Source organism: Hippocampus comes, unplaced genomic scaffold (assembly GCF_001891065.2).
Source record: "Hippocampus comes isolate QL1 unplaced genomic scaffold, H_comes_QL1_v1.1 scaffold570, whole genome shotgun sequence".
Lineage (NCBI taxonomy): Eukaryota > Metazoa > Chordata > Actinopteri > Syngnathiformes > Syngnathidae > Hippocampus > Hippocampus comes.
Window position 1 is genome coordinate 57,362 of NW_017805000.1, and position 12,705 is coordinate 70,066.

The 12,705-nt window shown below is 40.5% G+C and overlaps 1 protein-coding gene across 3 annotated transcripts; it reads left to right on the plus strand.

The window, feature by feature from the left end:
- The first annotated feature begins 3,661 nt into the window (after nt 1-3,661).
- Nucleotides 3,662-12,549, plus strand: slc28a1 (solute carrier family 28 member 1). 3 transcript variants are annotated; one of them, XM_019895384.1, is made up of 18 exons: nt 3,666-3,869; nt 4,096-4,196; nt 4,268-4,344; nt 6,132-6,223; nt 6,348-6,537; nt 6,609-6,750; nt 6,997-7,110; nt 7,879-7,953; nt 8,070-8,150; nt 8,261-8,341; nt 8,444-8,569; nt 8,984-9,114; nt 9,188-9,356; nt 9,437-9,634; nt 10,058-10,139; nt 10,236-10,334; nt 10,413-10,518; nt 11,252-12,549. In XM_019895384.1, the coding sequence occupies exons 1-18, from the start codon at nt 3,866-3,868 to the stop codon at nt 11,370-11,372; spliced, it is 1,989 nt and encodes a 662-aa protein (XP_019750943.1). In that variant the 5' UTR covers nt 3,666-3,865; the 3' UTR covers nt 11,373-12,549. The 3 variants fall into 3 exon arrangements, with proteins under 3 accessions (XP_019750961.1, XP_019750943.1, XP_019750952.1); XM_019895393.1 differs by having other exon boundaries at nt 3,667-3,869; nt 4,271-4,344; XM_019895402.1 differs by lacking the exon at nt 11,252-12,549 and having other exon boundaries at nt 3,662-3,869; nt 10,255-10,334.
- The last annotated feature ends 156 nt before the right edge of the window (nt 12,550-12,705 follow it).

Below are 12,705 nucleotides of genomic sequence, written 5' to 3' on the forward strand. Positions count from 1 at the left end.
AAATAAAGTAGCGGTGAGCACTCAAGGTTCAACAAAAACGAGACAGAGGCTTTGTACCTCAAACGTATACTCAGTATTAATTTGGCCATCAACATTTCCCTAAAGAAATACTGAAAATATTAAACTAAAATTGGATCATATTAATTCGTTCATGAATAAAAGTAAGATAAATTAACGTGTTACATCAACACATTGCCTTAATAAGAGATTAAAAATAGTTTTTAAAGATTATATGCAAATGTGTTGGACTAAAAAGTTAAACACAACTGACCTGTATACCAGGTTGTGATTGTTTTGCTTATTACCAGGGCTGGACTGGCTCTCTGGCGTACATGGGCATATGTCTTCTGGGCTGGCGTAGTTTGGGGCCAATGCAGCGCTATCCATCCATCCATTCTCTGAACTGCTTTATCCTCATGAGTGTTGCGGGGCCTACTGGATTCTATCCCAGCTGTCTTCAGGCAGTAGGGAGGGACACCCTGAACTGGTTGCCAGCCAGTCGCAGAGCACATGAAGACAAGCATTCACAGTCACAGTCACGCCTTTGGGCAATTTAGAGTCATCAATTAACCTATCGTGCATGTTCTTGGTATGTAGGAGGAAACCGGAGTACCCGGAGAAAACCCACACAGTGACAGGGAGAACATGTAAAATGATAATAAATAAAGAGTTCCACTTTTTAATTGAACAACCAATATAAATTCCACGACATTGTCATTTATTGAGATTTACCTGAACATGAATGAATGTGAATGAGTGCCTCATGCTAATGAATGTAGCGGAGAATCATTTTCAATTCCATTGCTAAAATAATCCTAACTGAGACGCAGTGTATAAAAAGTCAACAAATTCAGAATAAAAACACATCCCTCTAGTAAACAGATCACTTGTTGATTTTTTTTTCCAAATACTTGACAGTATGGATGGGGTGTCACGGTGACCTGGTGGTTAGCACATTGGCCTCACAGTTCTGAGGTTTGGAATGTTTACTCTAACATTGAAAAAAAATGCACATCATGTTCATTTAATAAATTGTCCCTTGGTGTCAATGTTAATCTACCCGTACCCTGTGATTTTGGATGGCGACCAGTCCGGTATGTACTCTTGCCCCAACTCAAGCACATCCGCGACTCTAGTGAGGATAAACGTTTAAAAAAAAACTGGGTTGTTGAAAAATCTGTATTATCTGATGCAAAATATATAGCGGTTATTGGGTCAACAAATTGTACTTCAAATGGAAACCAAGTCAAAACCTTCTTTTTAATAATATGCTCTACGTGCGCCAATTAATGTCAGTACTGTATTCTGATCATTTTGGGGTTGGTGAAATAAAAATAGAGCAGATAAATCCACTCACCCAATGCCTCCCGTTCTCAAGGCGGTTGACGTTTTATACAGCAGCGCCTCCTGCTGTTGACTGAAATTGTTTTTTGACTTGGTCACGTGATGTTTGCATTGTAAGCACAATCGACCTCAATTTCAGCCTAAATCAAAGAAAATGTTTGACTTCACATACACCAACCATTCTAAGGTCAAGGTTAGCAATATTTTTCATTAGCGCTACTAGGGGGGGGGCATTATTTCCACTTTTCCTTCCTAACAAGATAGATGTATGACAAAAATGGCATTTTAAATCTGGTCAATATAATTGCTGGCCCTCTTATAATTGAGGCCCTTAGAAATTCATTGGAAAATTGCTGATAAACCTCCAATACTGTACTGTATTCATTTTGCACACAGCTGTAAACAGTTGTAGGTTTTGATGGTTAGCAAATCGTCCCATTCATCCATTTTCTAATCTGCTAATCCTCACAAGGGTTGCGGCTATGCTGGACCCTATCCCAGCTGTCTTCTGGCAGTAGGCGGGTACACTCTGAACTGGTTGCCAGCCAATAGCAGGGCACACATAGACAAACAACCATTTGCGCTCACACTCACACCTAGGGACAATTTTCCGTCTTCCATTAGCCTGCCACGCATGTTTTTGGAATGTGTGAGAAAACTGGAGTACCCGGAGAAAACCCACGCAGGCACGGGGAGACTATGCAAACTCCACACAGGAAGGCCGGAGCCAGAATCGAACCCGGCACCTCTGCACTGTGAGGACGATGTGCTAACCAGTCACGCATCATGCCACCGGTTAACAAATTATGATTGCATAACAATGTCATTTTTATACATACAATGCCCTACTTACAGCCATATTGTGAACCATGACTGTACAGTATATCGTCACAGTGATAATTTTCATTGAATTCTTCTGGACCATGGACCAGCACCGTTTTACAAGAGGCCGTATGTTGTTTAGGCTGCTACAAGATGACATTTGCAGGAAGGAGATGACCAAAGTTCAGTCATTAAAAGCAGTCATGTTTCATCCCTGTAGGAAATATCAGTCCAGACTGCACTCTTTTACATCTAATGGAGGAGATTAATGAGGTTGAAATCTGATTAGACAGGTCAATGTTCTCATTACACTATAAACACTTGGAAGACATTCAACCTCCCAACAGCAAAGTGAGGTGAGGGAAGTGAGGGAATTTTCCCTCTCTTGCCAATTGTACTTTTCATGCTTCCCCCCCTCCCCTCCCTTTTTATTTTGTCATGTTACAAGTGTATTTATTTCCCATGTCAGAGAGTATTTGTTTATTCTTAAAATCAAATATATTTACACCCCACTGTCATATTGTGTGTGAAGGTATTTCATTTTAGAAATCAAGAAAAATATGTACACAATATAATTGCAAAAATAATTATTATCATCCTGTAATGAAGTTGAAAAACATAAAACCATTGACTAAATGTTTAAAAAAAACATACGGTCGACCCTATTTTTACTCTTTTGCTGTTTTTATATTACATGGAGACACTTGTCCTGTCAAAATGAATGCATGATATTTCCGCAGAATATAAACTAGACTTTGGGAGCTTTATTTATTTTTTTGAACCGTACTGCAAGTTTATTTCCGATTAACCCTCCTGTTATGTTGTAGGTGAAATTGATTTGTTTTTTTTAGATTAGATTAGATTAGATATCCTTTATTTGTCTTGATAATCAATGAGAATATTTGAAAATGTCAAACATAAAAATCAAATTACCAACATTATCACATTCCTGCAGATTCTCATTCTTTATTTGCAACAGCCTTAATGTTTGTGTGTGTGTGTGTGTGTGTGTGTGTGTGTGTGCGTGTGTGTGTTTCTGCATTTCATCTTTTAATCATACTATATATCTTTAATCATGGCGGCAAGGCGGTCGGATTGTTAGCACGTCCACCTCACGTTGCAGAGGTTCATGGTTCAATTCTGGCTCCGGCCTTCCTGTGTGCAGTTTGCATGTTCTCCTCGTACCTGCGTGGCTTTTCTCTGGGTACTCTGGTTTCCTCCCACATTCCCAAAACATGCATGGCAGGTTAATGGAAGACTGTAAATTGTCTCTCGGTGTGATTGTGAGTGCGAATGGTTGTTAGTGTGCCCTATGATTGGCTGGCAACCAACACCAAGCGTGTTTCATGATGTTTGTATTATACACTACACTGTACACTGTACGTATTTTGTTCAATGTATGTTTCACTGATGTGCAATTTTGATACATTCACTTGTTGTGTCATAGTTGTTGCTTTGAACTCACTCAAAGGTCTTTGACTGTGTTTATATCCAGGTTTGAGGAAAGTAGTTGAATATGAGGTCCATCAAAGCTAGTTGTTTATGGCCTCATCCACGCCTTTTTTCTGTGCCTCAAGGGCTGGGAGTAGTTTGTGCGTCTCTCAGTTAATGATAAGATGTTTCGCAGTGGGTAGGCTATATTTCCCCGCAGTGTATTGGACAGCGCAGCATTTGGCAACCGAGTTGAGGAGCACACACAATGAGTAAGCCATTAGCTTTTGCTTTTTCTTCCACCTGTTTGTTTCACACTCATCTCTTGGCCTTTTCTTTATCCACATTTTGAAGTGACCCTATTTTTTATTTTATTTTAATTTTTATTCATTTTTTTGGAGGAAGGTTTCATCACACGATAGGCTTGCGAATGCAACTTAGTTTGTCGTCCTGATTGTTCATGCTTGCACCAAACGGAAGGTTACTTGTGTTTTGCAGAGGACAAAAACAAATTTGAACTCAAGAATGGAAGCTTGGCTAATGAAAACGGAAACGTGGCCATTGGAAATGGAGTGGTCAACCGTGCGTTTGAAATTGAGGTATGTGATATTGTTCGTTTTTGAGGGGAAGTAACAACATGTTTTCTCATCATTGAAAAAAACGTACTCAGCAGGACATCACAGTCGATGAGAGCAACACCAAAGAGCAAACGGAGCGGTCTAGAGAGGGACTGGGATCATATCTAAGGTTTGTCTGGTTCATTTCGGTACACCACAGTGTGCCTTTTGTTTTTATCTCCTTTGTCCTTCACGTCATAAACATACAGTCCAGTACACTGAAAAAAATAATGGTGTGCTGCATCTACTCATTTTTATTTCGTCAGGTGGTTGCACAACTCGGTGCACCACAGTGTGCCTTTGTTTTTATCTCCTTTGTCCCACACGTCATAAACATACAGTCCAGAACACTGAAAAAAATAATGGTGTGCTGGATCTACTCATTTTTATTTCGTCAGGTGGTTGCACAAAATAACATCTGAATCCATATATACTTTTTAAGTATACTACACATCAACTTAAAGTTGTATGAAGATGATTTTATGATGTGCAAATGCTTGCCGAAATAAAATTGGGTAAATTCATCCACCATTTTTTTTCAGTGGATAATCTGTTTGAATACATTTCAATGCACTACTCAAAAGAAGTTAATGATGTTCACCTTTTGGCTGAGATTTCAGGATGAACCTTAAATACACAATCGCATTTACAGGTGAATGTCATTTGATCTCCTCTAAACCTTTGTATGTTAACTATTTCAGTTCACTGAAAATATTTTGGAGTGGCGTTTTTCTTGCTGAAATTCCAAGTCATTTTTACTTGCATAGTATTAGTAAAAAAAGTCAGATAAGTAGATCGATTTTATTAAGTCAATATCCCTCCCATTTTTTTCCAGTGTACCTTTTGCATAACTTTCTGTTTGCTAATAAGGAGCTGACACAAAAGGCTTTATCAAGTACCATCTTTTCTTCACTAAAAGGCGCACCTAAAAGCCTCCCATTTTCTGAAAAGCTCACAAAACAGCGCGCCTTAAAATCCGATGCGCCTTGTGTATTGGGTATTACGGTAATATGTCGACCTCAAAATGGCTCCTTGCTAGAGACATGCTTACAACGCAGAGTTCAAACGTAAGGATCGTTTACGCAGTTGAACACGGAAATCGAGCAGGGGCAAGAGAGTTCAACGTTAACAAGTCAATGTTATAACTTGCTGTTGGTTAAGTGAACTGCGTCGCTGCTTTATTAAGGAAGTTTTACTGACATCTGATCGTCCCTATATAAATCAGGATGTAGTGCAGTGTTCTGTTGGCATTTCCTTGAGTGTAGCTTCATCTCGTGGATGTATTGTAGATTGCGTCTTATAATGCGGTGCGTCTAATATATGGAAAAAAATTACAGAATAGGCCATTCATTGAAGGTGCACCTCATAATCCAGTGCGCCTTTTAGTGTGGAACATACGGTAAATACAATTTTACTCTTTTTTTTCAGTGTACTTTTTGCATAACTTGCTGTTCTCGAACAAGGACGTCCGCTTCCTTTTTGTGACTCTCTGAGTCTCTATGTAGCTCTGTTACAACCTGCTGATGACACTATTTGACCCTCGAAGCCTCAGGTGTCAAACTCCGGTCCGTGAGGGCCACTATCCTGCGTGTATTGGACGTTTCCCTCCCCCAACACACCTGATTCAAATGATCACCTTATCAGCAAGCTCTGCAGTACCCTGATAACAATCCTGATCCCTCACGAGCCGGAGTTTGACACCTGTGCTCTATACTCAGTCGCACAAGAAAAGGATATCATAACGCAGTTCAGCTTTGTCCTGAAATTTCACGCCAAAACAGAAAATCCCAAACTTTTTATGAGTTGTGCATGTGTGCCTAAAATTCAATCGCCTGTATTAAATAATAAGAAACTCATTCAAGAAAGTGGTCAATGAACACGCAACGGAGTCTTAATCTGTTTTCTTGTGTTCTTTAGCCAAATAGTCAAGCCGATTAACGCCGCCGAGGATTACTTGAAAAATCACTCCAAAGTCTTCAAGTACGTTTTGCTGGGCATACTCGGAGCAGGTACTGTAACAAACAGTGGTTTTCAAAACTTTTACACCAACACTTCAAATCAGTGACCTAAAGTGAGTTCTCAGCAGTTCCTCATGATACTCCAATGTCTGAGTGTTTTTTTTTTGTCCCATAGGTTATTTGGCATACTTCATTGCAGCCTGTGTTTTGGATTTTGAGCGGGCCACTGCCCTGGTGGTCCTCACCAGTTTGGTTTTTGTGTCCAAGTCCTATGACCTTATCAAGAAGTACAAGGGAAAGAGCATCAGTCGGTGTTTTCGACCTGTAGCACGTCTTTTCAAATCCAACTTAAGATGGCTCAAATGGTGAGTGGATGTTGTGATGGCTGGGCTGCCCTCACAATGGGCTCCGACTGACGAAACGTTGTGTATTTCAGGGTCTTCATCGTGATTGTAGTGGTCCTGCTGGCGCTGTGGCTCGTGCTAGACACGAGCCAGCGTCCCGAGCAGCTTATTTCCTTCGGGGGTGTGTGCATGTTCATCCTGCTTACGTACCTCTGCTCGGCCCACAGGACAACAGTGAGTTTTTATTTCTGTATTGATTATATTGATAATTACCATGGCGATCATTTCGAAATGTGCCTTATCTCGATACTTATCTCTCATGTGTTTTGCTGAGACTTTGGATATCGCTCGGTGTTGTGCATGCATCATCCCGAGGGTTTCGCAGAGTTGCTTCCAACGGCGTTTTATGGTGGCTTCCTGACAGATAGCGCGACACCACCTTTGTGATAAAGAAGTGTGATGTTGTCTATTCACTTTTAGGTGTCTTGGAGGCCTGTGTTTTGGGGCCTTGGGTTGCAGTTCTGCATCGGACTTTTTGTCATCAGAACCGAGCCTGGACTCATTGCTTTCCAGTGGCTCGGACGACAAGTGCAGGTGCATCAAGTTTTACCCACTTTCATTGACTGTCAGAATGTGGTACACAGGCTCCCTCTCGTGGTATATCGCACTGTTCAGGTACAATTTAGTCATATTTAGCTTTTCGAATAAAATATAGGTGGCCCGGTGGTTCGGTGGATAGCACGTCGACCTCACAGTGCAGAGGTCGTGGGTTCGATTTCAGCTCCGACCTTCCTATGTGGAGTTTGCATGTTCTTTCCTGCGTGGGTTTTATCCGGGTCCTCCGGTTTCCTCCCACATTCCAAAAACATGCATGGGCTGATTGAACACTCTAAATTGTCCCTCCGTGTGAGTGTGAGCACGGTTGGTTGTTCGTCTCTGTGTGCCCTGTGATTGGCTGGCAACCGGTTCAGGGTGTCCCCTGCCTACTGCCCGAAGACAGCTGGGATAGGCTCCAGCATATTTGGTAAACAGCATTCCTCCATGATGGGTTCAACTCCCTGTTATTTAACCAGTACAGGCCTGATTCTATACCTGTCACAAGCTTGTTTAACAGTCTCATAGAATCATGTGCTAATCTCTAAGGCTGCTTTATAATGCTGTTCAACCTTATGTTTGGGTCATGTGAGGGTTCTCATGTGGATGATTGTTCCGATAATAATTTGTTTTAGGGCTGAGTTACACTCACTATCTTTACTGAGTTGCTGTAATGCGTCCTGTGAGTCACAACTGGAAATGATCAATCCTGAGGTTCAAACACCACTGGTGATTACCATCATAAAATGTTTGTTTTGTACATTTTAGATTTTCCTGGACTATACCAAAGCAGGATCTTCATTTGTTTTTGGAAATCTGGTCAACGGGATCTTTGCCTTCCAAGTCAGTGGCCCTACAAATGATGTGCAATTTGATGACTTGTACACATGGACAAAATCGCATGCATGCAGCTGATAATAGGCGATATTAACATATGTCTCCACTGGCGTCTTCCTCAGGCAATGCCTATCGTTGTGTTCTTCAGCAGTATAATGTCGGTGCTTTACTATCTGGGGTTAATGCAGTGGCTCATCCTGAAGGTAAACATTTACGTCCTATCTCATAGGCCAGGAAGGGCTACATGCCGAATCACTGACGCAGGACTTCTAACCACATGATGTTTTTTTTTTTTTTTTTTTTGCCCACATAGATCTCATGGATTATGCAGATAACAATGGGAACCTCTCCCACAGAAACTTTGAGTGTAGCAGGCAATATATTTATTGGCCAGGTAATTTTCTTAAGAACTAGCATGTTCTGATTTTACAGCATTACATTTTTTTTAACAGTTATTCACCCAGCTTGTTCTTTCCTTTTTTTTTGTGTGCTACAGACAGAGGCACCACTGCTGATTCGGCCCTATTTAAAAGACATGACGAAATCTGAGATTCATGCTGTTATGACTGGAGGATTTGCCACAATTGCAGGCAGCGTTATGGGAGCATTCATCTCATTCGGGGTAAAAAGACACACCATTTTAAAAAATGCAAATAATGTGTGCCTTATTTTAGCCATGTTAAATTCAGGAAAAGTGAAATGATGAAAAACAGTTTGATGCTATTTCCGCATTTTAGTCCTACATAGTTCTTGGTCTTTGCACACGTTTTCGGCATTCATGGATAATGTATTTCGAAAAAAAAATCTCTGAATTTCCACTTCACTTTGTCGTAAATTTACATTGTTCAGCACAATTGCTTCTGGAGGCCCAAATGGGCAGATTTTTAATGGAAATGGCAATACTGAAATCTAATTGGACAAATACATCTAGCATCCTCCCATTGCTGTACGGCCAAGACAGACTCTACGAAATTAAGAAAAAAGCAAAAGCCAAAAAAACATGTTGAAGTGAACTCTGAATGATTTTATGTTGCAGATCGATGCATCCTCCTTAATATCAGCCTCGGTCATGGCTGCTCCCTGTGCACTTGCCTTCTCCAAGCTGTCCTTCCCAGAGACGGAGGAGAGCCCCTTTAAACCAGAGGAGACTGTCAAAGTGGCTTGTGGGTGCGTATCCATCATGCAGTTCGGGACTGTTTGCCTGTTGATTTGTGCGCCTTCACATTGCTCAATGCTCTAGAGAGGAACGGAACATTCTGGAGGCAGCCAGCAGCGGAGCGTCAGCCTCCATCACTTTGGTTGCCAACATCGCAGCGAATCTCATCGCCTTCCTCGCCATTCTTGCCTTTATCAACGAGGCTCTGAGCTGGCTCGGAGGCATGGTGGGATACCCCGAAGTCACCTTTCAGGTATGCCACTGTAAAATGGAGAAACACCGAACCACCGCCCGCTATTGAAGTGGTATGTCAAAATCTTGCCTCTGTTCCAGTTACTGTGCTCGTACGTTTTCATGCCGGTGGCCTTCATGATGGGAGTGCCGTTTGAGGAGAGTTTTACCGTCGCCGAGCTGATTGGCATCAAACTGTTCCTCAATGAATTTGTGGCCTATGAGAAATTATCCACACTGAAGAGCAACAGACTCAACGGAGTGGATGCAGTAATTGGCGGGGAAAGACAGTGGATTTCAGTGAGTACACGTGGCAGTTCTCCACACATACAAGCGTGCACACACGCATTGAAGGAAAAGAATGTCATTATATTAAAAAAGACTTCCGTTTGACACAGAGTAGGGTACCACTTATCTCAAGGCTCCAATGTAGGTCTCAAAAACCAATTGCTCTGGACTGAAGTATCACGAGATAACGGTTTGAACACCAGTTGTTTATTTTCTTTTGGGTGTACTGTATTTCCATTATGGGTGTGCATCTCTCCAATAAAAGATAATTTGATATGTATTGTGATACAGGGCGTGCGATACGATATGCACTATATAAACCTATCTAGCTAGCTAGCTACCTTGCTAGCTATCTGGCTAGCTACATTGCTTGCTAGCTCCCCCGGCCTAATTTTCAGTGTCTGTTCTTTTTATACAAATGTCTTATTCTTTCAGGTCCGATCCGAAATCATCTCCACCTATGCTCTCTGTGGCTTTGCCAATTTCAGCTCCCTTGGCGTCATGATTGGTGGCCTAGGTGAGTAGTATCCCATTGTCTTTTTTATTTTTTTAAATCATTCAACATCCTGTCACAGTACTGATGTTTGACACAGAGCATTTTCTCTTATCAAAGCCTCTATATGCCCATCTAGAAGAACCGATGTCTCGGTTCTGGTGTTGCGATCCTTGATCACAGCCACGTGCGTCTCGCTTGTCAATGCTTGCATCGCGGGTAGGTTGCACTTACATTTCGGCTTCTTTAGAAATCATCCTTGTGCGCTTTGCTCTTACCTTTTTTACCTCCTCTCAGGGATCCTATTCGTTCCCCCGTTCGACTGTGTGAAGTTGTTCAGTGAATCTGATTTCAACGGCACAGATGTAAACGTGCAGACCTGCTGCATGGACCTCTTTGGAAGGTAGGCCTTGACTTCCGATCTAAAGAATATACAGTTCAGGCCCAAATGATGCGTTCATTCTTTTTTTTTTTTATTGCCAAAAGTGAATTATTTTTTGGTGAATTGCCTTTTAGTTGGAAATGACAAAAACGTTGATTTTGTTGTCCAACAATGAAATTTTTTATGTTTTGAAATGTACTCATTTCATGACAATCATGAAGACATCAATCAATAACATTCCTGAGAAGTAAATTAATATCTGGATATGCTGGTGGCCAGTGCAGCGGGCCTAGTGGTTAGCACGTATGCCTCACTGTTTTGAGTTTCTGGGTTTAAATCTCATTTCAATTGTGCATTTGTGGGAATATAAGTGTGAATGTTTGTCAACAGTTTGTGTGGCCTACGATTGACCAAACATGATGCTGTCCGTTGATTGGTCGGATTGTTAGTCCATCATAAAAAATATAAATATATATCCGTAAATATATGCCTGTGTGTGTAGTGAATCTATAGGATATATGTTTAGCTTCTTGAATTGAAAGAGTGAAATATTTTAAAAAATTCTATGATGCTCCAATTTATTATGATTATCTATGTTGTGTATCTTGTTTATGTCTGGTCATGAAGACTATAATCAAGTAGTTCAATTCAAAATACTAAGCTGTACCCTTAGATGACAGACCGTGCAATTAATTGTGGTAAGGTGTCTATTCGGGTGACCATGTACTGACTTGTCATGTAACTTTTTTTCCAGTGCTGTCAACAACGGGAGCATCTCATTCGAGGGCTCATGGAGCACGGTTAAAAACGCCACCTTGTATCTGGCGAAATGCTGTCAGTGCTGCGGTGTCGCTCAGGAGGCACTTTGTTTGTAACGGAAGACTTTATGTATATCCTTGTATTGTAGTTAGGTTCCATCGGTTGCCACGTCTGTACAAATTTAAAAGCTGCTGGGAAAAGAAAATATTTTCCTAAGTTTACCTTCTGGAATTCAATTTGAGACTTTAATCAACATGACTGAGTCTTTTTAGGCACTTAACACTTTTTTCAGCTTTCTGGTTTTTACATACATATAGTGGATGTAAAAAGTCTACACAGTCCAAATTCAAATTCCGGGTTTTTGTGATGTAACAAAATGAGACTGAGGTAAATTATTTATAAACTTTTTTTCCCCCCACCATTCATACGTAACAGTTTCCAATGCATGTTTGGGAGATTTTCTTATTGTCCAATGAAAGCAAGATCGTCCATCATTTCAAAATGTATGTTTGACACAAACACAACACTGCTCATCACTAAAAGAACACCAAAGTGTGGCCTGAGGCAAGGTGGAGGGAATAATGAACAATATGAAGTAGTTTGTGAGATCACAAAACCCTCAGGCTTCTGTAAGAAAGGAAAAATAAAGGTCAGGAAAAGCCTGCAAGAGCAACCGAAGTTTATTTGGTGTTACTCAGAAGCACTTGAAATGGTGGCGGTTGTGTGCTTTAACATGAATTTGAATGTGCTTGGTTAATTCTGAACAGACACGCCGCAGTTAGAACAGGGTGTGTACACTTGTGCAACCACATCTCAGGTTTTTACTTTTACTCACCCGTCTAAAAAAAAAAAAAAAGTGAGTTGTAGTTTCAAGTGCACATTAATTCTTCTGTATTACCAAAAAATCTGTGTAGACTTTTGACATTCACATTACATCTTTGTGTGTGAAGCACTAACATTGACGCACATTCATACGAGAAAATCAAACAACTACAGTTATAAAGATTTGGATTTTTTTTCCCCAAGTGTATTGCATACATACTGTAGTATGTTTTAAGATAGATATACAGTATTAACTGTCATGTATTATATTGTAAATGAATTAAGAAGTTCAATTTTATAGCTTGTTGAATGTTAAAAGAAAAATACCTCAGGTAACGTTCACACATCAGCTGTTGGATGAATGTAAATAGCCCAAAATCCAATTCATACATTTTTAATGGATTATTATGTATAGGGATGCACTGCATTGAAAAAAAAATCAATAAAGACCCCTGTGTACTGAAATATGAATCTTACTCAAAAACAAATGTTTTAGATTTTTATTAAAAATAGAAAATATATTAGTTTGACATGGTGTGACAGTTTATAAACATTTGTACTGTCTCGCTTTCACTCGCTCCGATACACGTTAGAGCCAATTGCATTTTGTCCTTTTGTCACCACACT

Coding starts and splice junctions, on each gene's coding strand:
- slc28a1 (XM_019895384.1), top strand. Junction 6,224..6,347: donor GCTGGGCATACTCGGAGCAG/GTACTGTAACAA, acceptor TTTGTCCCATAG/GTTATTTGGCATACTTCATT. Junction 9,357..9,436: donor ACCCCGAAGTCACCTTTCAG/GTATGCCACTGT, acceptor CCTCTGTTCCAG/TTACTGTGCTCGTACGTTTT.